Genomic DNA, 21,520 nt, shown 5'->3' on the forward strand with positions numbered 1-21,520 from the left:
CGCTTTTCAGATGTCCGCAATGTGCTGAAGTACAGTACCATAACACGAAAGCTAAAAAAAGTTGTTTTGAATATGCTTCACTCTTTAGCAAGAAATTCCTCTTTAATTAGCTTGTTCTTCAGCCATGTGACATTGAACATTGAGCGTAACAACTATGAAATGACTGAATGAGATATCTTGTTGTGAACTGTAAGTCATAGAAATAGAGCAATGTATACCGTAGGAGAGTAGAGGACAGTTTATTGCATAGTACTTTTACACAATGTTATGTTTATTATACCGTAAGTTACAAGTTGGCATTGAACTTTGTTTAAAGTATCGATCGCTTGAACGAGTGTTGGTTTTCCTATTGTTACCTTGCGTGAAGTGTTTTTGTATGATACGCTATTAAAATTGACATTAGACAACGCCCAGTGAGTATTTTTAGTGACCCTGTATTAAGCGGCCACCTGTATTAAGCAGCCAGTTCCTCAAGTCCCAAGGGTGGCCGTTATATACAGGTTCGACTGTAATAATCAGAAAACTTAAGTAAAAATTTTGTTTAATTTTATGTTTTCAATGAGAAACTAAAGTAAAAAAAAAAACTCCAGGAAAATCTAGTTACAGTAGAGAAATGATGTGTTGTAACACAGATTTCAGCATCATTAGTATTAATAAAAGGAAAATTATTTTGGATTTTAAATAACCCCCCTCTCTACTAAACCCCAATAATTTATTGTAAAGCTCAGAAATTAAAATTCATCTTTGTTTCTGAGCTGCCATTAACCTCCAATGGATTTTCTGCCCTTTAACTCCTCACAAATTTTAGACACTGCTTTACTTTTAAAGATGAATGATGATGGTAAACCATATCAGTGCAAACATGCTTTCAATTGCCCCTACCAACTGGAAGCTTTCAAGAAAGTCATTTAGAAGATGGCTGAAAATATATTGGAGAGAGGGGGAAGAGAACAACCAATAATGCAGAGGGCATGGAAGTGCATTGGCTTATCGCGACAAGAAGATTGACCTCAATTGCCTACACTATGAGTGCAAAACTAATATGGCAATTCTTCATAAGGTAACTAACATTAGTTTGACTTGTAACTCCATCATAGTAAGTAAGTCTTAACTTAAACAAAAACGAAAAAATCCCTTTTTGTTGCATTGTAACTAGCCTCCCACGCAGACGTTCTTAGGGGTTCGTCACGCGTTCCTGCCCCACGAACGTCTGCTCAAACGAACAGCCACTTCCGTTCGTCGGCAAATTGCCTTTGTCTGAACAGACCAATCAGCATTGACTCATTATGACAAGTAAAGCCAATCACATACTGCTAAACAACGGAAATCATCACCCGTGGAGATATTTTTGCTTCCGGACGTGCATATACGATTGAAATTTTTCCTTCCACAACACCCTGCATTTTCTTCAGTGATTTCACTGAGAGAAGCGGCATGAATTCCAAGATTTGCCAGTTTGTCTACCTGGTCTTTCATAAGATTTACAAGCGGCAAAACCACAACAACAATCAGTGACCAGCAGCTTCAAGAATATTGAATTGTAAACAAACGATAGAGCTTGATAAATAAGTGACTTTCCATAACCAGTTGGAAGGTTTATGAACACATCAGTTTTCTTCTGCGCAAATTGCACTATGACTTCTCTTTCATACGCATTCAACTCCCTTATACCAAACGTTTGGCACACATGACCGAAAAACCCGGGCCAAAAACCACATTTAAGTCCGCCATCCTGTCTCGGGTAATATTTTTAATATCAAACACGAGTTTACCCAAAATTGGGAAACGGCTCCTGATTGGTCCGCAGTCGACGAACGGAAGTGGCTGTTCGTTTCAGCAGACGTTCGTGGGGCAGGAACGCGTGATGAACCCCTAAGAACGTCTGCGTGGGAGGCTACATTGTAACAGAACATCGATCCAGTGTGGATTTTAGTGCTCATGCAAATTATGGGTGTCCACATCCCCGAGCTGGCAGAGCACAGTATTCTGGCAAGGCAGACACAGTGGGAGGAGCAAACACTGGTGAAGACATCAACTGAGTACCTGAAGAAAAAGTAAGAATTGTTAGCTCCAAAAACAGGATGCAAAACCTATTTAAACTTGTTGAAGAATTTATATTTTTGTAAGCTGTTCTTGTGTATAATGTTTATGTAAGTTGTTTTTGTGCATATTGTTATCATCAAAAAGTATGTTATAAGTTTACATATTAGAAATGAAATTGCATGAATCATTATTAATCACTGAGTAATGTGACAATCTTGGGCAACTTGTTTTGCAATGGTAAAGCAAGTATTTACCTATTACAAAACAAATTGCATGAAAGGTGTTTGGTTAAGGTTTAGAAAAGGAGCTGCAAAAGACAAGGTTGTGAACGAAATCATCTGGTACTAATGGCACCAGGGACAAAGCTGTGTGGAAAGAAGAAGCTACAGATCAAGAACCAAGAATGAAAGACAGAGAAGGAATTAAAGATGGAAAGTAACAGTGAAGGTCATTGTTGCTTGAGTTAAAGAGAAAAAAGGTTCTTTTAGGAGCCATCAAATCTGAAAAAAGTCAATGAACCAACAGATAGTCTTTAAATGCTACCATGAACAAATAGGGGTGTGTTGCCACTTAATAAGACATACTATAATATTGAAATTTTTTTTATGATACAAAACGATAGGAAATCAATGTCTTGCAGTTTTTTAGGTAAGTATATAAGGTAAAAAAAATCACATAAAACTGACTGATTGACTCAACAAATTACAGTGTAACTCTGTAAATATAGCTACTAGTGTTCCTACATGTATGTAATTCCTTTTTGACTAAGGGAAGGGGTGGGAAGCCACGGAGGAAGTTTAAATTTTAAACATTACATTGGCAGCATACATACATGCATGCATGCACGCACGCACACACACACACACACATACACACAAGTCATACATAACTCCAGCATTGCATGTTTTGCCAAAGTTAAGTGAAAGGTGCATAAAAATAGGATGGTCTTCTCCTTGGTATATTTAAACACAAAATGAAGTTGGTTTCTACCAACTAAAAAACAATATTATTTCATTGATGATTCTCTCTTGATCTCTATCATGATGAAATTGATAATAATAACCACATGTTGAAAATTCTCCGAAAAAAAACTTCTTTATTATACTACATCATAGCATTGGGTGGTCAAAGCTGATTTTTATCATCCCTTAGATTTTTGGAGTATTAATGAAAACAAATCAAACATTAATCTCAATAACATTTTCAAAAACATGTAAGACATCTTTTACCCTGTACAAACAGATATACTTTCTGACAATGTACATGTAACTAATATATAGGAATGAATGCAAGAAACGAAAAGCAAAACAGCATGAGAGAGAGAAAGAGTATATGAAGTCACTGAAGCAGGTGAAGGAAACTGGAGAGTATAAAACAAGGAAGGATGAAAGTAGCAGTGAGGAGGAGTATGAGCAGAATGCCAGTGATGATGGTTGGTATCAGGTAGATGTGGAGACATCCAGCAGTGACGAGACAAGTGATGGGAACTCTGCCCCTGGAAAACTACTTCCAATCATTTATGATTGTGAATCAACTGCTGCAGACATCTACAAAGATCACATTGTTGAAATAGCCGCAACAGCTATAATACCACAACACATTTCACCATCTTCTTTGACCACCAACCAATCTTTTCAATCACTGGTGTGTACATCAAGAAGAATTCTTCCAGCAGGTATAAAAGGCTTAATATTATACAATGGCCCTCGGAAATTATGATACATGTCATTCATTCATTCATTCATTCATTCAGTCAGACAGTTGGTTGGTTGATCAGTTTTTTGAGAACCACTGGTTTAGCATTACCAACTATTTAAATTTTTAATGTCCTTTATGCCCTTGAAAATACAGAAAGTGATGCAATAAATAGCTTACCACTTTTCCATGAAAATGGGCATGGAGATTACTTGCGGAGCTAAAAATGCAAAAACAAAAATTGGGCGATTCCAGAAAATATCCATACCATACCACGGACGGCTTTTAGGATTTCCGAAGGGGAGGGGGGGTTCACGATTGTGGAATTCTGAGGGCATGGGGGGGCTATTGCGCGTTTTTTAATCAAGGAAATGTTGTTTTCGAAGTTTTGATTCGAAAGATTAAAGTACAATCAAGCATAATTATGTGTAGCGTACCGCGCGTGTTTCCATTCTCAGCTTGTGAAACAGCGGCCGAAAAAGTCGCAATCTTTTAGTTTCACTTCCTTCACTGTTTATCACTGGGTTTAGTGGACAGGTATTCCAGTCATCTTTGAGAGGATGACACGGTTACAATTTGAAATGAAGAAAACGTGAGATCGCCTTTTGAGATTCGTCGATCTCGATAATATTTATGCAAATTTGTAACGCTACGCCGAAGATGTAAACAAAGTCTGCTCAAAGGCAAGCGAGCGGCCACGTTGAAGTTTCTCCGGTTCCTTGCCGAATTCTACCGTAGACGTTGTACGTTTTTAAATAAGGAAATGCTTTCTCCAAAGTTTTCATTCGAAAGATTCAAGTACAATCAAGTATAATCTTGAGCAGCGTACTGCTTGCGCAGCAAAGATATTTCGTGTTACATTCCGCGAAAAAGCCGCAATCTTGTCCACGTGCTCCGGCGTAAGAGTCGATCGATTGGAAGGCTGCTCTTGTATGAGGGTTTGGTTAATGACTGCTACTTTTTTCAGTAACATTTTGTAAATAAAGTAGATAATTACAAAACAGCAACGATGTATGTTTACTCGTGAGGGACTCGGGCACGTGGAATCTAACATTCAAGACGCGCATCACATATCACTGATAAATTTGCATAAAGTAGTTTTCAATGTTGTTGACAATGGGTTTTCTTCTTCCTCGCTATAAGAGTTTGAAATAGTTGAGACTAGGTATTCGTAATGTGGTAATTGAAACCACAAGTTTTCTCTTGATAGCGCCTGGAATCACAAATACGATTTAATTGAATTTTTGGTTCAGAAACTGAAGCCGACTGAAGCATGCAAGGAGTCCTGGGATCCCAGACATTCTATGGATTTTGTGCGTGAATAAAACAAGGGGTGAAAAGAAATAACTTTTGTTTTCATCCAATGCGTTGTTCTATTTTACTTCTTTTCCTAAAGGAGTTGAATGGCACAAGAAAACAAAGAGGAGTAAAACTGCCGTAAATGGTGTTTATTATTATAGCCAAATTCGGACTTAAAAAGAAAATTTCACAGCCTGGCCACTAGCGGTAGGTTTTTCTTGTCGCTGAAGAGTAAAGCTTGTCGCCTAGCGCCGCTAGATCACAGCCCTGAGGAGGCATAAATTCATGTTCGTTTGCTCATATAGGCGTTGCTAAAGTCGAAAATGTACTTCCCAGAAAAACCGGAAATTCTGAAGGGGAGGGGGGGCTCACGATTATGGAATTCTGAGGGCATGGGGGGGTAACGCATTTTGGAATTTCCGAAGGCAAGGGGGGGTTAAAACATGGAAGCCGTCCGTTGTTGGGTATGGATATTTTCTGGAATTGCCCATTATAGTAGTTAGTCATTTACTGGCAAAGAGTTTTTTATTTGCAATGACATAAAATAACAATGTTACACATTCTATGAGGCTGTATAAATTTCAAAATAATTAAAAGATTAGTTAAGAGGACAAAATCTATCATAACAATATTCATAATTTAGTGTCAAGGATAACTGGAATAACAAGACGAAAGATCCTTGGTCAGCCCAAGTTGACAGTTGTGTTTGAGAGGTTCATGGAATGGATACGAAAAATGACAGCCGAGATCACAACAAAATGCCATCTGAAACAAACTTACATGCCAGGTTTGTCTCTGGTCACTCATTTGCATGCACACTGCAGGGTTCTTGCTAAGACTGACTTTGAGGAACAGTGTATGTAAAGCCCAAGTAGCACCTTTTTTGTTAAAATTTACCCAGGTCTTTCTAAAATAAAAAACACTCCCAATGAGGTTTCAATTATTCCCCTTTCTATGTATATCATGATAGATTAAGGAGTAACAACATTTCAAATCACACCAATCTTGATTTTAAGAATATGCCTTACACAATAGGTGTACACATATGAATGCATGCAGAAGCTGGATACTGGTGCTCTAGCAACACAATATACCAGAACACTTTATGTAGTAAGGCCTTATTGGAAACTGCTATGCTGCACAACTACACGTATTCCTGACATTGGCCATTATTTCCTCCCTGATAACAGTTCTCATTGCTCACAATGGTTACAAGTTTGACTTCCCACTCCTATTCAATGAAATCACCCGACGTGAGCCAGCTATCAGTCTTGATATGCTAAGAGGCATCTCCTTTGCAGACTCCTTGGAATACCTTAGACAGGTACACATGAACAATATTCATCAATGTTCTGTTAAGTTACACAGTTGTAAATGCATAACCAACCAGCAAAACAAACAATTTCCTTCATTCATATGTACAAAAATTATGTAAAGAACCAGTTTGTGTCAGCTATTTGTTTTATCTAGCCGTTGAAAGTAATCAAATTAGTATGTGTTGTCAATCACTCAACTACTTTAACATCAGTGTCTGAAGAAACTTGCTCTCTGGATATTTTCCATTCACAGCTGAGGAAGACCAAGAAAGTAAACATTGAATCAAAGGCAAGCCTCTCACTGGAAGCAATATTCAAACACCATTTTCCCAATAAAACATACCAAGGTTAATTTACATAAGGCGAAAACAGAATTAAAAAACAAAACGAAAAAGAACAAAAACAAAAACTTTTCGTTGTACAAACAAATACACTGCTGACAGCATAACGATATTGTTGCTACAGCTACTGAAGAATTTCATGGCTAAGACGATATAAGCATCTGCAAAAAGCAAGGCCATAGGAAATAATATTACTTACAGAACTTAATGCATGAGTATTTCAGGGAAAACATTTAAAAATACATTAATTTTAACCTATGCTACCAAGCAGCCCATTTTCATGTACACACCACCTTAGTAGAATCTAAATTTAATCATGGAAAGAAACAAAGTCTTGTAAAGTCATTCACGTGATTTCTAATATTGGAGGGGATTTTTCAATTTTCAATTAAGTGATTTAGAGTTTATGTTTTGTGGCCGATCTACAAGTGCAGTGGCCTTTTTGCGACTTGAGAAGACTGGTGTTTTTAAGAGTAAATTTTGTCATGTCAGCCTATATTAACACTTCTTGATTAACCTTTTCATAACAGTGAGCTCACACATTAATAATCTACTTAGTTGTCCTGATTCAAGCTCTTGCATATTATATCAGCCCACCAGGCCCTTGCTGATGTGCAGGCTCTCAAAGAATGTCTGTTTGCAACTGAGATCAAAGCACACATGACAGCCATTCCCATTAGAAGTGCCAAAGAAGAGGAGAAACACTGGAAGGCACGAGTAAAGATCAGAGTAGAGATGAAGAAGCTTGTTTTCAACTTTGGCAAGTCAGTGTCCCAAAGCCTTGCAAGGAAAATTGCCAGAGAAGGAGTGACTTACTCAAAAATAGAAGAACTGTATTTGAAGGCCCGGTCACTGGAGACATTTAGCAAATCCATGGATGGTATTTTAAAAACCGCAATGAAAACTAAGGAAAAACTATTCAGGCATTTTTTGCAGTTTTCCAAAAGGCAAACAAGTGGTTAAAAATTCTATTGATCAGGCCCCAGTTGTTCAAAGGCCGGATAACGTTATCCGCCGGATAAGGCACTATTCAGGGTCTAAAATATATTTTACGTTAAACGTTGTCCAAGGTTTTGGTACACTTCCAAACTTAACTGTGGTTGGAGTGTGCATATTCGCTTTTTACAAGAGGAAATACTGAAATATTTGCACAGATTGAAACTGTCAGATAGTGACTTATCCACAGGATAAAGTTATCCGGCCTTTGAACAACTGGAGCCAGTTTAATAAGAACTAGTCGATACTGAGACATGCACGCCAGCACACACTACTGTATTGTAGCTGCAGATGGGTGCCATACAAGTGTGCATTCAATGGAAAGCATTTGTCATTGAACCAATTAAGATAAACCAAACAAATGTACCAGATAACATGCTCTACATTTGTTTTAACATCCCTTAAATATTCATCTATATCATCATTGCAGCTCAAAGAATTTTGTAAACAAGACTATCAATTCTTTAGTAATAAGGAATACATTCAGCCCCTCGGCGGCTTATTTTTCAGTTGTCTGTTATGACGGTATACGTGTACATAATTATTATAATTAAAAACAGAATTGCCGAGATATGTTTTTAAATTGCAAACGTCTCGGGATAAGACTTTCATAAGTGGAAGTCAAGTAGAAGTACTTAGGTAAAATACACCATGTAAGCTTGTATTATTTCAAGATTGTAAATAAGGCTTTAATAAGCTTACATATCCTTGATCGAGTATAGTGTAAGAGAAGGGCTGCGCTACAGGACGCGTGTCGCCGGTTCTTCGTAAGGATTCAACTCCACACAAGGATCTTTAGGCTCAAATCTGATTGACTGTAATATCAACTCGAACGTACCTACAACACTCCAGCAATCACATGGTTAGCAGGTCCATGATGCAATGCGTTTAAGTCCCACGTGAACGGTGTCACGCCGTAACGCTATCTGAATCTGTAACACTCCCCCCTGTTGACCAGATTATCCACTACTGAGCTAACTATTTGTTCTGGTCAACACAATCCCTACATAACCGTAAGAAAACTACAACGATACGAAACTAAAGAGTTCCTTGGTTCAAAGTCATGTTAGCAAAGTTCGACACTGAATGTTCAATGTCAGGAGCTTGTCAGTGTTCCTTAGTTCAGATCCTCTAGCCACGTTTTTCTCCTACGGTCAGCTTCTACTGCTGCTGCTCGTCTTGGGCGGCTCTGTCTCGGCTCGGGCTGTTCAGGTCTGGCACAAGGGACTGATGAATCAGGAACAAATCTGGAGATTGCTGCGGGCTCAGCGACCTGGCATCGGATTTCCAAGGGGTAAAGGCGTTGCACCGGACGTCTGATTGTTGTGCATTTTCCTCCCTTGCTTTGGACTCGAACAACAGCTTCTCTGATAGCTCCATCAGCTCCGGCAATGAGATCTTCAACCTTGCCAACCCGCCATTTTCCTCTAGGTTGATCTTCGTCATGAACAACAACTACATCTCCAGTGGACACGGTTCTATCAGTGTTCCCCTCGGTGGCAGCATAACGATGAGAGTTTCGCAGTTCCACGAGATATTCTTCTCTCCATCTTTTCCAAAAGTGGTTCATAACATTGCTCAGATGCTGCATTCTTCTATCGAAATCTTGTGGCTGAATGTCTGGGTTGTAGTCCGGGGTTTCACTGGTATTGCTGTCAGGAACGCTCATCAGACGCCGTCCACACAGTAAGTGCGATGGCGTGATCGGTTCTTCAAGGTCTTCGCTTGACACGTATGAAAGAGGTCTGCAGTTTAGTATCATCTCAACTTCCACAACTACAGTCGACAATTCTTCATAGGTAAGTCTTGCTCCTCCGATAGTCTTCTTCAGACACCTCTTCACTGATCTCACAAGTCTCTCAAATATTCCACCCCACCAGGGTGCTTTCTCAAGGTTGAATGTCCACTTCATCTGTTCCTTGGCGAAGTGCTGCTTTACTCCTGGGTCATTCAACACCTTTGCGATTTCTCGTGCTGCAGGTTTAAAGGTACTACCATTGTCGGACACCACCAACGACGGTCGTCCACGTCGGGCGGTAAATCTTCTAAAGCTTCTCAAGAATGCGTTAGCCGTCAGACCTGGCACAAGATCCAAATGGATAGCTCTCGTGACACAACATGTGTAAAGGCAGATCCACACTTTCTGTTGAGGACTGTTGCAATTTGAATTCTTCACGTAGAGTGGACCGGCAAAGTCAAGTCCGACATAGGTAAACGGTGGCTCCTCCTTTACTCTGAACTCTGGGAGTGGCGGGGCCGGTGGAGCTTGGTAAGGTCCTCCTTCCAGTTTGCGGCATACGACACATTGATGCAATAGCTTTCTCACGAACTGCCTGCCTTGAACGATCCAGAACCTGTCTCTCAATTCAGTAAGGGTAGACTTGACACCACTATGCATGACTCGCTTGTGGCTGTCTCGTACAATGAGGGATGTGAGATAGTGGCTCTTGTCCAACAGGATAGGTTGCTTAATCGACGTGGGTAGCTGCGCATTGGCTAAACGTCCCATACATCTCATGATACCTTGTCCATCGACGAATAGGCCAAACTGCTGTTTCCAAATTTCAAACTTAGGATTCTTGCTCAGCGGTCTCTGTATTTCCTTGATCCAGAGGGTTTCTGCTAATGCAATGTCTTGGTTAGTTAATTGTACTTGTGGTGGAACCTCCTTCCGCAACTTCGACTTCATAATGTTTGCAAACTTGAGAACTAGGGCAGTGACCCTTAATAGTCGCGGTAGTTCACTGTAATCTTCACATCTGATTATCTGGGCTATACCAACGGCCTCAGCTGCAGCTAGTAGTGAAGACGAGGCTTCAATCTGCAACTTCTCCTTGTCTCCAACCTTCATTTCTTCTAGACATTATTCTGGAAGCTGCGCACTATCAAACTCTTCTTCACTCGTTTCTTCATACTCGATGAACCATTTTGGTCCGTCAATCCACAAGGCACACTCTGACATTTCTGAAGGGCTCATTCCTCTTGACGGAACATCAGCTGGATTGTTCTTTCCACGGCAATGCTTCCACTTGGTTGCCGGAACAAGTTGTCGAATCTCGTTCACGCGGTGCTGGACGAATTGTTTCCACTCTCTTTCTTCACCTTTGATCCAACACAGTGTTACTCTTGAATCTGTCCAGCAGGTCATTTCCGCAATTCCCACTTCAGGCTCTAAGGCTTCACAGACGTGTGTAATCAGTCTTGCCAGTACTAAGGCGGCAAGAAGTTCTAATCTTGGGATTGACTCGTGTTTCACGGGTGCGACTCTGGACTTCGATGCAACGAACTTCAGGTAACTTCCATTGGTTGTTGTGATGTGCAGGTAAATTACTGCTGCGTAGGCTTTGCAGGATGCGTCACCGAACCCATGGAGGCTACAACTGAAAATTCTTTCGGAGACGCCTTGGAAATAGCATCTTAGTACTGTAAATGAACTCATGTTTTGCAAACCACTTACTAGTTTCTGCCACCACTTCAATAACTCTCCTTCTAGGCGGTCGTCCCAACCAATCTTGCGCTTGCAGAGTTCTTGAAAGAACAACTTGAATTGCAGAATTACAGGAGACAGGAACCCCAGTGGATCATAGAACCTTGCTGCAATGCTGACGACGTTTCTCTTCGTCGGTTCAATGTCTCTTGCAAGGCTTGCTATCTCTTTCATTTCAAACACAAATGTATCATTCACATAGTTCCAGCGCACTCCAAGCACCTTCTGCTCTGTACTAGTTGTATCCTCTACAGCTCCAAGTGTGCTCTTGGCATAGGTCTTGTCTTCTTCGGTCACATCCTGTTCAGTGACGTCTTGAGATGATTGCATGCGTTCAGGTTCAACAATGTTCTCAGATGTGACTGGGTTTGACATTCTTGATTCATTGCATTGGATTCTCTCCCTAAGTTCAGCGGAGTTTGACACAAATTTTCTCAAGTTAAATCCTCCTTCAGCGAGTCTGACCTTGGACTTCAAGTAGAGTTCGTAGCCGGCGTCACTCTCAGGGGCTCCAGAACTCAAGTCATCCACATAAATGGCGCGAAGAAATCTTTCCACGAATTCTGGATCTTCATCCTTGTACCTCTCAATGTGATACTTCAAGGTCGCATTCAACAAGAAAGGACTAGAAGAAACTCCGAAGACCACTCTTGTAAATCTAAGTATCACAATCTCAGGGGAATTCTTCTGTACGTCGTCCACCCATAGGAATCGCAACACATCTCTGTCCTCCTTTGCCATGCCGACCATAAGGAACGCCTTTTCCACATCACCAGTCAGAGCTACTCGAATCGCTCGAAATCTCAGGAGTATGTCAAAAATGTTTTCTGCAAGGGGTGGTCCTGCGTACAGACAATCATTCCGTGATGCACCTTCAGTTCTGGCAGAAGCATCGTATACAACTCTGAGCTTAGTTGTCGCCTTGACCCTCCGTATGACTGCATGGTGCGGGATGTAGTGAATTTTGCCAACGTCCCCATCTTCAGGCTTCTCTACGATTTCGACTATGCCTTTGCTTAGCTGCTCTCTGATAACTGAATCATACTCTCTTAAGACCTCAGGATCTTGGCGTAGACGTTTGAGTAGGTTGGTCAACCGCTTCACACTCAGATCATAATTGTCCGGGAGGATTGGATGCGGTGTCTTCCATGGCAGATGGACTTCGTACCTCTGATTCTCGAAGGATATCTTCTCCTCAAACTCTTCATACAAGGATTTCGGCTTTATGCCTAGTGACTCCAGTTCCCAGAATGTTCTTAGGTTTCCGTCAAGACTTTCATTCGTAACATCAATAGGCTTCACTGCACTCTTTAGAACATGCGTTGTCACGAGGTTGTTCTGCTGCCTCTCATCTTGTGTTGCTCCATTAACTGGGCCTGACAAAACCCATCCAAGCTTAGTGTGAATTGCCGTTGGGCCATCCTCCCCCCGTATCACTCTTCCAGAGACAAGATTCCAATAGTGGTCTGATCCGACAAGGATGTCCACAGCAACATCATTATCACCGGTACAATGGTCAGCAAGATTGAGACCTTTAAGATGGGCGTACGTGTTGCCGGCCTTTGCAACGTACTGTCTCTGTACGGGATCACATATGAGTGGTACCACGAAGGCAGACAGCTGAACTTCCTCACCATTCTCAGCAGCAACACAAAGTTGAACAACGTCTACAGATTGAGTGTGTTCATCCGATGATCCAAAGGTTTTAATTGCAATTGTCTGTCTCCTTTCAGTTGGCAAGTTCAGTTGTTCCCTCACTCTTGTTGTCACGTAAGACCTCTGACTACCGCTGTCTAGGATAAGTCTGGCTACGCACTGTCCTGGTTGACCAGGCTTCGAGACTACTGCCGTAGCTGTCTGGAGGAGAATGGGCGTTGATGTTCCAACATACAATGCTGTAGGATTCTCATTTGTATCGTTTGGCACTCTCCAAGAGGTCTGCTCATGGTTGGCAGTCGGAGGGGCACTTTTAACAGAGTGGGCCCCAGTTCCTTCACTGATACCAGAGGTACAAATACTGACGTGGTGACGACCACTACACTCAAAACACTTGATATTCGAAGGACAATTGCGACTAATGTGACCTCTTCTTAGACAGACGAAACATCTTCCATGCTTTTTCAGAATCTCCTTTCGGGCAGCAACATTGGTCACAGTAGTGCAGGAGTTAGAGGCATGATTCATCTTGCAATAGGTGCAAGTGGGTCCTGTGGCTTTCGTGAGAAGTGCTGTAGTGGTGGGCTTCATCCTGGGTTGGTCTCTTTTGAACGATTTTACTTCACTTGTCGATTGAGCAACGTCACGAACAGCTGCGCGTTCCCTGGCCTCCAATTCATTCTCAAGTACATGCAAAATCCGATCTAGCTGCCACTCCTCATCCTTCACTTCTCTGCTGATGACTAGACGCAAGTCGCTTGGGAGCTTGTTCATGATAATGGAGGAAAGAAGGGTTCCATATGAGTCTGAAGGGACCCCCAACGATTTTAGACTTCTGACATGCGCCTCTAAGGTATCATAAAGGTGTCTCAGCTTATCAATGTTTTGGCTTGAATTGACCGGGTTAATACTGAGAAGAATGTCCATGTGTCTGCTTATGATTTGTTGCTTATTAACAAATCTCTTCTTTAAAATGGCAACAGCTTCTTCGTAGTTGGTGGCAGTAAGGGACAATCCAGAAATGGCATCACTGGCTGGTTTCATAAGGAGTGAATTCAGGTAATTGAATTTATCAATAGCCGCTAGCTTCATATTGTTGTGGATTGATGACTCGAATGCATCCCAGAAGGTGGGCCAGTTACTTATCTCCCCATCAAATTTCTTCAAATCGAGTTTAGGTAATTTAACTTGGGAGCCAGAAGGTGATGGTGTACATGAACTTGCAGTAGGATTTGGAGATTCAACAGTGACATTTGAGGGTTCAGAATTACCAGAAGCAACTTCCGTAGATACAGAAATGTGAGGGCTTACCGGTGTCTCGTGTTGTTCTGGTGTGTCCATGTTCTTCGCGGGGGGTCTAAATGTTTCCAGAAAATTATCGATTCTTGATATGCTGAGCTGTATTAAGAGCCGTTGTCAGTAACTTTCGAGAATCCGGCGACAGAAGCGAAAATTCGAATTTTTTTTATTTGCCCCAAAAGACACTTTTGGTGAACTATTTTCAAAAATAATATTCAAAAGTTCCAGCGAATTTTTTTTTCGGCAAAAATTAGGAAAGTTCGAAATCGGCCTCAACGTGCCCGATGGCCCGATTGAAATTATGCAAATTAGTACATTTTCAAAACTCTCGTTCAAGACAAGGCAACGTTTTCTCGAGTTGACACTTTCACATTCGTTTTTACATCCCTTTTGCTTGCTTCCAAACTATATTTTATCTCGACCTGAACATTCTTTCATTTGAAGTTAGCAACGTAAAGAATACAATGTTTGCTATTTCTTAGATAGAGTGATTTTAGCCATATTTCAGATGACCATATCATCGGGGGTATACAAATATACTGGTAATGAAATAACTTTTTTGAACGGGTAATTTTTCTTATTTATCATGTTAAAATATTTAGTTTGGCCCGTGAAAAGCGAGCGCGCTAGGTCGAGATGTGTGGAATGCACTTTGACACAATTCGCCATTTTAGCACTTCATGTTCCTCCTGTTACTTTGCACGTGATACAGTTCACGGAAGCTTTTAGATAAAAGCCAAGGTCTCTGGTTTCATTTCATGCTTTAATACACGTAAATAACTAGCTTTAAACTTGAGAGCTCCCCATATTAGCATTAAGTCATCAAATAATTCGTTTCAGGTGAAATTTTCGAGTTTATATTGAGCCGTTCAAGTGAGATGAAAGAGCCGTTATTCCCAGGGAAACAACTTGAAATCAGTGAAATTAATACCCTGTCTCTCATATCATGCTACACTTCCAAACTACCGTTATTTTTAAGCTAGAAAGTGTAAATGCTCCCTTTTTACGTGACCTAAAACAGAATTTGCCTTAAATATTACGAATAAAGTCCACTGCAATAAAAAACTGAAAAAATCGCGCACCGACGTAATTGTAAACATCACCCGTTTCTCAACTCGCCACATGGGTGAAACGCGTCCGTTGTTTTACCTCTGTATACATTTATGACCAGAAAGTAGAAACAAAAATTCTTCTCTATGCCCATCTGTATAAAAACACTTGCCAACCAAGCTTTGTTTTTCTGTGTGTTTGTCGAAAATACTGAAGAATAGTGCAACATTGTTACTGACTACTTGACTCATTCAATCACAACCGGATAACACTACTGAATACTAGATATAAAAAAATGCCCTTAATTGTCTCCAATCGTTACTCACATTATATCCGGCGATATCACATCCCAGAGGCAGGGCTGAAAGTTGTCTCAAATTCCGCATACCTATTAGAAATTTAAAGTTTTGAACAACGCGAACAACTTTCATTGCGTGACAAGTGAAATGTGATACGCAACCGCGCGAAAAGCACAGGAATAAGCTATGTCAACATTTGCGCTTGTGATGAATGAAATTACAAGAAGAAATTGAGACAAGTAAAGGTCTGCAAGGTATATTTGATTGCCGGATTGAAACGAAAATCATGTATCCCCGGGGGGGGGGGGGGGATTTTACCGAATTCTCATCAACAACAACAACAACAACCTTTATTTTCCTCAAAATAAAGCCGAAATTAACTAAAATGGCTTTCGAGGTCTCGATGCGGTATTTCAATACTATCCTCAAACAAAAAGCTAATATATTTAGGAGAGTAAAGTTTTTCTTTTGCCATGGAACCTCTCCGTCCGTATCGATCAAGCTCAGAAAATGCGCAATATTTGCAATGTGTTACGCTTAATCAATGCAAAAAGGGCGTTCGCTCGCACCTATACAGGCACAAAAGATCCGGCCTATGAAGAAATTCAGGACGAAATAGTGTTTTTGCTAGAAAGGGCAGGTAAAGTGTTTTCATTTGAGTGAAACTAAGAGCATGAAAGAACATTTTATTTCCTTTTCTGATTTTCCCCTATTTTTTTAGAATCGTTGTTCATCATGACCAATGTATGCACTGTGGCTTAACCTAATCCAAATGGAACTCGTAATAGGCCTTATCACGGTTTTCGACGCCATTTTGACGGGTAGGCAAACAGGCTTGAAATAACAGTGTTTGTATGGAAATCCGATGTCAAATAATTCTCATAAAACATCGCTTCCGAAAAATTCATGAGTTGGAAACTTTTGGCACTAGGAAAAGGATTTTAAGAACAAAATTGGAGGGATGTAGCTGTGACAAAAAAGCGTCCAGTCGTATTTTGAACTTTCCATACATTTCCCTGTATTTTTTCCCGCGAACTATTTTTAGTAGCAGTTCACGGCTGGTTCGCAATACAGACAAATGTATGGAAAGTTCAAAACACGACTGGACGCTTTCTGGCACAGTTACATCCCTCCAATTTTTTTTTCTTAAACTCCTTTTCCTAATGCCAAAAGTTTCCAATTCATGAATTTTTCAGCAGCAATGTTTTTATTATGAAAATTATTTGACATCGAATTTCCATACAAACACTGTTATTTCAAGTCTGTTTGCCTACTCGTCAAAATGGCGTCAAAAACCGTGATAAGGCCTATTTTATTTTAACAAGTTAACCTGAAAAGGATTCTTTTTTTTTTCGTTCCATTCATGGTAAACGTCCTTATTGCATTGATTAACCGTATAACACATTGCAAATCTTGCGCACCTTTTGAGCTTGATCCACAACTTTTGAGCATTGATCCATGGCGAAAGACAAACTTCACTCTCTAAGTGTATTAGCTTTTTGTTTGAGGATAGTATTGATATACCGCATTGAGGTTTCAAAAGGTCTTAATTTGTTGACTTGATTTGTAAATTAATTTCGGTTTTACTTTTCCTGTAATGTTATTGATGAGAATCCGACACAGACAATACAAAGTGAATCTCGGAGGAGGAAAACTACATGATTATCGTTTTAGTCCATTAAATATACCTTGCAAACCTTGACTTGTCTCAATTTCATCTTGCAATTTCAAATTATTTTCGCACTGTCATCACTGACAAGCGCAAATATTGACAAAGCTTATTCCTGTTCTTTTCGCGCGCTTGCGTATCACATTTCACTTGTCACGCAATGTAAGTTATTCGCGTTCCTGCGTTGTCCAAAACTTTAAATTTCTAATATGCGGAATTTGAGACAACTTTCAGCCTTGCCTCGGGGATGTGACATCGCCGTATATAATGTGAGTAACGAGAAGTAAGAGCATTTCTTTATATCTAGTATTCAGTCGTGTTTAATATCCGGTTGTAATTGAATGAGTCAAGTAGTCAGTAACAATGTTGCACTATTCTTCAGTATTTTCGACAAACACACAGAAAAACAAAAGTTTGGTTGGCGAGTGTTTTTATACAGATGGGCATAGAGAAGAATTTTTGTTTCTACTTTCTGGTCATAAATGTATACAGAGGTAAAACAACGGACGCGTTTCATCCATGTGGCGAGTTGAGAAACGGGTGATGTTTACAATTACGTCGGTGCGCGCCGGATTTTTTCAGTTTTTTATTGCAGTGGACTTTATTCGTAATATTTAAGGCAAATTCTGTTTTAGGTCACGTAAAAAGGGAGCATTTACACTTTCTAGCTTAAAAATAACGGTAGTTTGGAAGTGTAGCATGATATGAGAGACAGGGTATTAATTTCACTGATTTCAAGTTGTTTCCCTGGGAATAACGGCTCTTTCATCTCACTTGAACGGCTCAATATAAACTCGAAAATTTCACCTGAAACGAATTATTTGATGACTTAATGCTAATATGGGGAGCTCTCAAGTTTAAAGCTAGTTATTTACGTGTATTAAAGCATGAAATGAAACCAGAGACCTTGGCTTTTATCTAAAAGCTTCCGTGAACTGTATTGACACGTGCAAAGTTACAGGAGGAACATGAAGTGCTGAAATGGCCAATTGTGTCAAAGTGCATTCCACACATCTCGACCTAGCGCGCTCGCTTTTCACGGGCCAAACTAAATATTTTAACATGATAAATAAGAAAAATTACCCGTTCAAAAAAGTTATTTCATTACCAGTATATTCGTATACCCCCGATGATATGGTCATCTGAAATATGGCTAAAATCACTCTATCTAAGAAATAGCAAGCATTGTATTCTTTACGTTGCTAACTTCAAATGAAAGAATGTTCAGGTCGAGATAAAATATAGTTTGGAAGCAAGCAAAAGGGATGTAAAAACGATTGTGAAAGTGTCAACTCGAGAAAACGTTGCCTTGTCTTGAAAGAGAGTTTTGAAAATGTACTAACTTGCATAATTTCAATCGGGCCATCGGGCACGTTGAGGCCGATTTCGAACTTTCCTAATTTTTGCCGAAAAAAAAATTCGCTGGAACTTTTGAATATTATTTTTGAAAATAGTTCACCAAAAGTGTCTTTTGGGGCAAATAAAAAAAAATTCGAATTTTCGCTTCTGTCGCCGGATTCTCGAAAGTTACTGACAACGGCTCTTAATTCGCTTACGAGATCTGCTTCTCGAATCTCGTTCTCAATTTCTTTGTCTTCCACGATCGACAGGATGTCTTCGTCTAGACCTTTCAGAGTTTCCGATTTAGAACGAAGTGATTCTCTTTGCTGGCGAAGCTTCGACACGTGTAGAGCTGGGTTTCGACAAAACGCTGACCCCCGGGTCAGCTTACCCCCTACTGACCCCCAACTGACCCCCTAACTGACCCCCTCAAAAAATCACAGCGAAAAACAAAAACACGTGAAATTAAAGTTATAAAATTAACCTGTAGGATGAAACAGCGCAAATGACGAGTGAGTTACCACTCAATTTAACGTTTGACTGTTGACTGCTGTTACGAAACAACATCTGGAAACAATTCCCACGGTAAAATACAGCCGAAATAGATTCCAGGTCCCGCTCTGGTTCGCTACTCCTGCGCTGACGGATTCCCTCGCTAACGATGTCGGGTGAGTAATTTATTTTGATTTATTTATTTAGTTTTCAAAATTTCTCCGTAAATTTTTTACAGCCCTCATTTTCCTACTTTTTTAGGGAACTAAGTCGTCTCATTGCTGCAAATGGCATTTTCCTGTTACTTTACAGTCAACCCAGGTCAAGCGTGATTTGAACAGAGTTTTGAAATTTACATGTCAGTTTTGAAAATCGCCAACGAGATTTCAGAGTTCCCGTGTAAATTTCCTTAGCTAATGGACGGTAGAAAGCTATGAATTTTTCTTTACATGGCAAAATTGAATATTTCAAGAATAACAGTTGTTTCCCAAGTATTATGAATCTTTTTTTTTTTTTTTCAGTTAATGCGTCTTTTTAGGAACGATTTCCAGAGAAATGTCCAACATTCCAATCACACGTCGGACATTACAAAGAGAAATTCGAATGTTCATTTCATTCTTGGAAATACTGTTCACGCGTGACCTGGATTGACTGTAATAGCGTTTACATACACTCGATTGCAAAAACGTTGACACCTAGAAAGCATAAACCATGAACGATGAGACCCAACGGATTTGTGGGTATACTGTTAAAAAATTGGCCCTTATTGGCCAATTTGACACTTTACAGTGTAAGGAAAGCTTGGACAGTTTCCATCATTCAGAATAGAATATTAAAATAAATTTAGTACACTTATACCCATGCATAAAGCCATTGGGTCTCATCGTTCACGGTTTATGCTTTTTAGGTGTCAACGTTTTTGCAATCGCAAGTTTATAATAATCACATTTGTGGTCAAATGACGCATAAACTAAAAGTATTAGAAATAGCTTAAAACAAAAACGACGGATTGTTTGACCTTGTTGTACTTTTGTCCGACTGCCACAGTTCGCCTGGCTTCCTTGTAATGCAATTAAGAAACAAAAACTGACTTTCGAACATGTTTCGATCATCGGCTTTTTAGTGGAAATGGGATTTTTTTTTCGAACAGACGCAGGATTCTTTGTTTGATAAATTTAAAAATCTGTCTAGCGGCGATTTTGGCAACTTGAATGGTTGTCAACTTCATGATGATAAAGCTCTTTCAAACTATTTTGGTCACAATGAGAACTGGGTGCATCGGAACGTTGGTTTATGGTGAGAAACAGGTGTATCCGTTCCTCATGATTTGTGTTGCATTCCGTCATCTTGGAAATTTCAGGTTGATTTATAATTTTAATCTAACATTTGTTGATTTTCCATGTGATTTTTTGAGGGGGTCATTTAGGGGGTCAGTTGGGGGTCAGTAGGGGGTCAGCTGACCCGGGGGTCAGCGTTTTGTCGAAACCCTGTAGAGCTTGCTTGCTCTGATCCAATTCATCGCTGATCGGGACATCCAATTGCTCATTGACTGTATAGGCGATTCGTTTCACGGTTGTTCGATGTCCTTCACGAGTTGCTTTCTTCCTTGCAAGGTTTTTGACTTTTGGTGGCATCGCTCAATGACTTCAGTCAAAACAAAGATCGAAGAATCCACAGTGTGCAGCGTAAAAACAAGTATTATCGGCTCCGGCTCGAAGTGACCATGTAAGAGAAGGGCTGCGCTACAGGACGCGTGTCGCCGGTTCTTCGTAAGGATTCAACTCCACACAAGGATCTTTAGGCTCAAATCTGATTGACTGTAATATCAACTCGAACGTACCTACACTGTACACAAAGTAAAACTACTTTTCTCGAAAAACGACAACACTCCAGCAATCACATGGTTAGCAGGTCCATGATGCAATGCGTTTAAGTCCCACGTGAACGGTGTCACGCCGTAACGCTATCTGAATCTGTAACATATAGAGCAAACAAATTAACTTTACGAAAAGACTAACAGATTTTGTATTGCCGTTAATGAAAGGAGTTTAAAGAAACTGAATATCACCATTAAAGACAGGAAGCCAAGTACAAAATTAAAGTCGCGTAGTTGTTTTAAATTTTAATTGAAGAAAGCCAGTGAAGGTAAACTTACATGCACGTCGCAGCTCTCGTCGCAGCTGGATCTCTTCCAGCGTGATTTGATTGTCCTTCTTCTAAGGGGACTATTTCAATCAAGGCAGACCTGTTGTTGTAAAATTCATACCTGCAGGAATGATCCGGTAAACCAATTTTCTCGTCCACAGAACAACTTATCGCGGCAAGATGGCCGCCACGCACATGGAAACGACTGTTCTTGCGTTGCTAGTGCCAGTCTCCAACCGAGCAAACTCGCGCGGGCTTCAAAAACCATAACTCCTCAGAGGAAATTGACTTTCGGGAACTTGCTATCTATCGCTCGCTTTCATGTTGAACTTTGCTTAATCGTCCCCGCTTTTCTGATTTCTTTTACTCTCTCTTTCTCTTCTTTCTACGTT

The 21,520-nt window shown here is 40.2% G+C and overlaps 3 protein-coding genes and 1 long non-coding RNA gene across 4 annotated transcripts; 1 reads left to right on the plus strand and 3 right to left on the minus strand.

Moving 5' to 3' along the window:
- Nucleotides 1-731: 731 nt before the first annotated feature.
- Nucleotides 732-6,228, minus strand: LOC146484423 (uncharacterized). The gene is made up of 3 exons (XR_014863655.1): nt 5,818-6,228; nt 3,919-3,958; nt 732-2,043 (listed from the first exon to the last, which is right to left on the minus strand). It is a non-coding gene; the product is annotated as an uncharacterized LOC146484423 (long non-coding RNA).
- LOC146484424 (uncharacterized) lies at nt 1,929-8,386 on the plus strand. Its single transcript, XM_085104935.1, has 7 exons — nt 1,929-2,054; nt 3,324-3,718; nt 5,681-5,824; nt 6,228-6,361; nt 6,607-6,700; nt 7,287-7,679; nt 7,917-8,386. The coding sequence occupies exons 1-6, from the start codon at nt 1,939-1,941 to the stop codon at nt 7,655-7,657; spliced, it is 1,254 nt and encodes a 417-aa protein (XP_084961061.1). The 5' UTR covers nt 1,929-1,938; the 3' UTR covers nt 7,658-7,679; nt 7,917-8,386.
- A 421-nt stretch (nt 8,387-8,807) lies between these two features.
- On the minus strand, nt 8,808-10,541 carry LOC146484425 (uncharacterized). Its single transcript, XM_085104853.1, has one exon. The coding sequence runs from the start codon at nt 10,539-10,541 to the stop codon at nt 8,808-8,810; it is 1,734 nt and encodes a 577-aa protein (XP_084960979.1).
- Nucleotides 10,542-10,553: 12 nt separating this feature from the next.
- LOC146484426 (uncharacterized) lies at nt 10,554-14,174 on the minus strand. The gene has a single exon (XM_085104854.1). The coding sequence runs from the start codon at nt 14,172-14,174 to the stop codon at nt 10,554-10,556; it is 3,621 nt and encodes a 1,206-aa protein (XP_084960980.1).
- Nucleotides 14,175-21,520: the final 7,346 nt, after the last annotated feature.

Source organism: Pavona decussata, unplaced genomic scaffold, assembly GCF_977016875.1.
Source record: "Pavona decussata unplaced genomic scaffold, jaPavDecu1.1 SCAFFOLD_34, whole genome shotgun sequence".
In the NCBI taxonomy this organism is placed as follows: domain Eukaryota; kingdom Metazoa; phylum Cnidaria; class Anthozoa; order Scleractinia; family Agariciidae; genus Pavona; species Pavona decussata.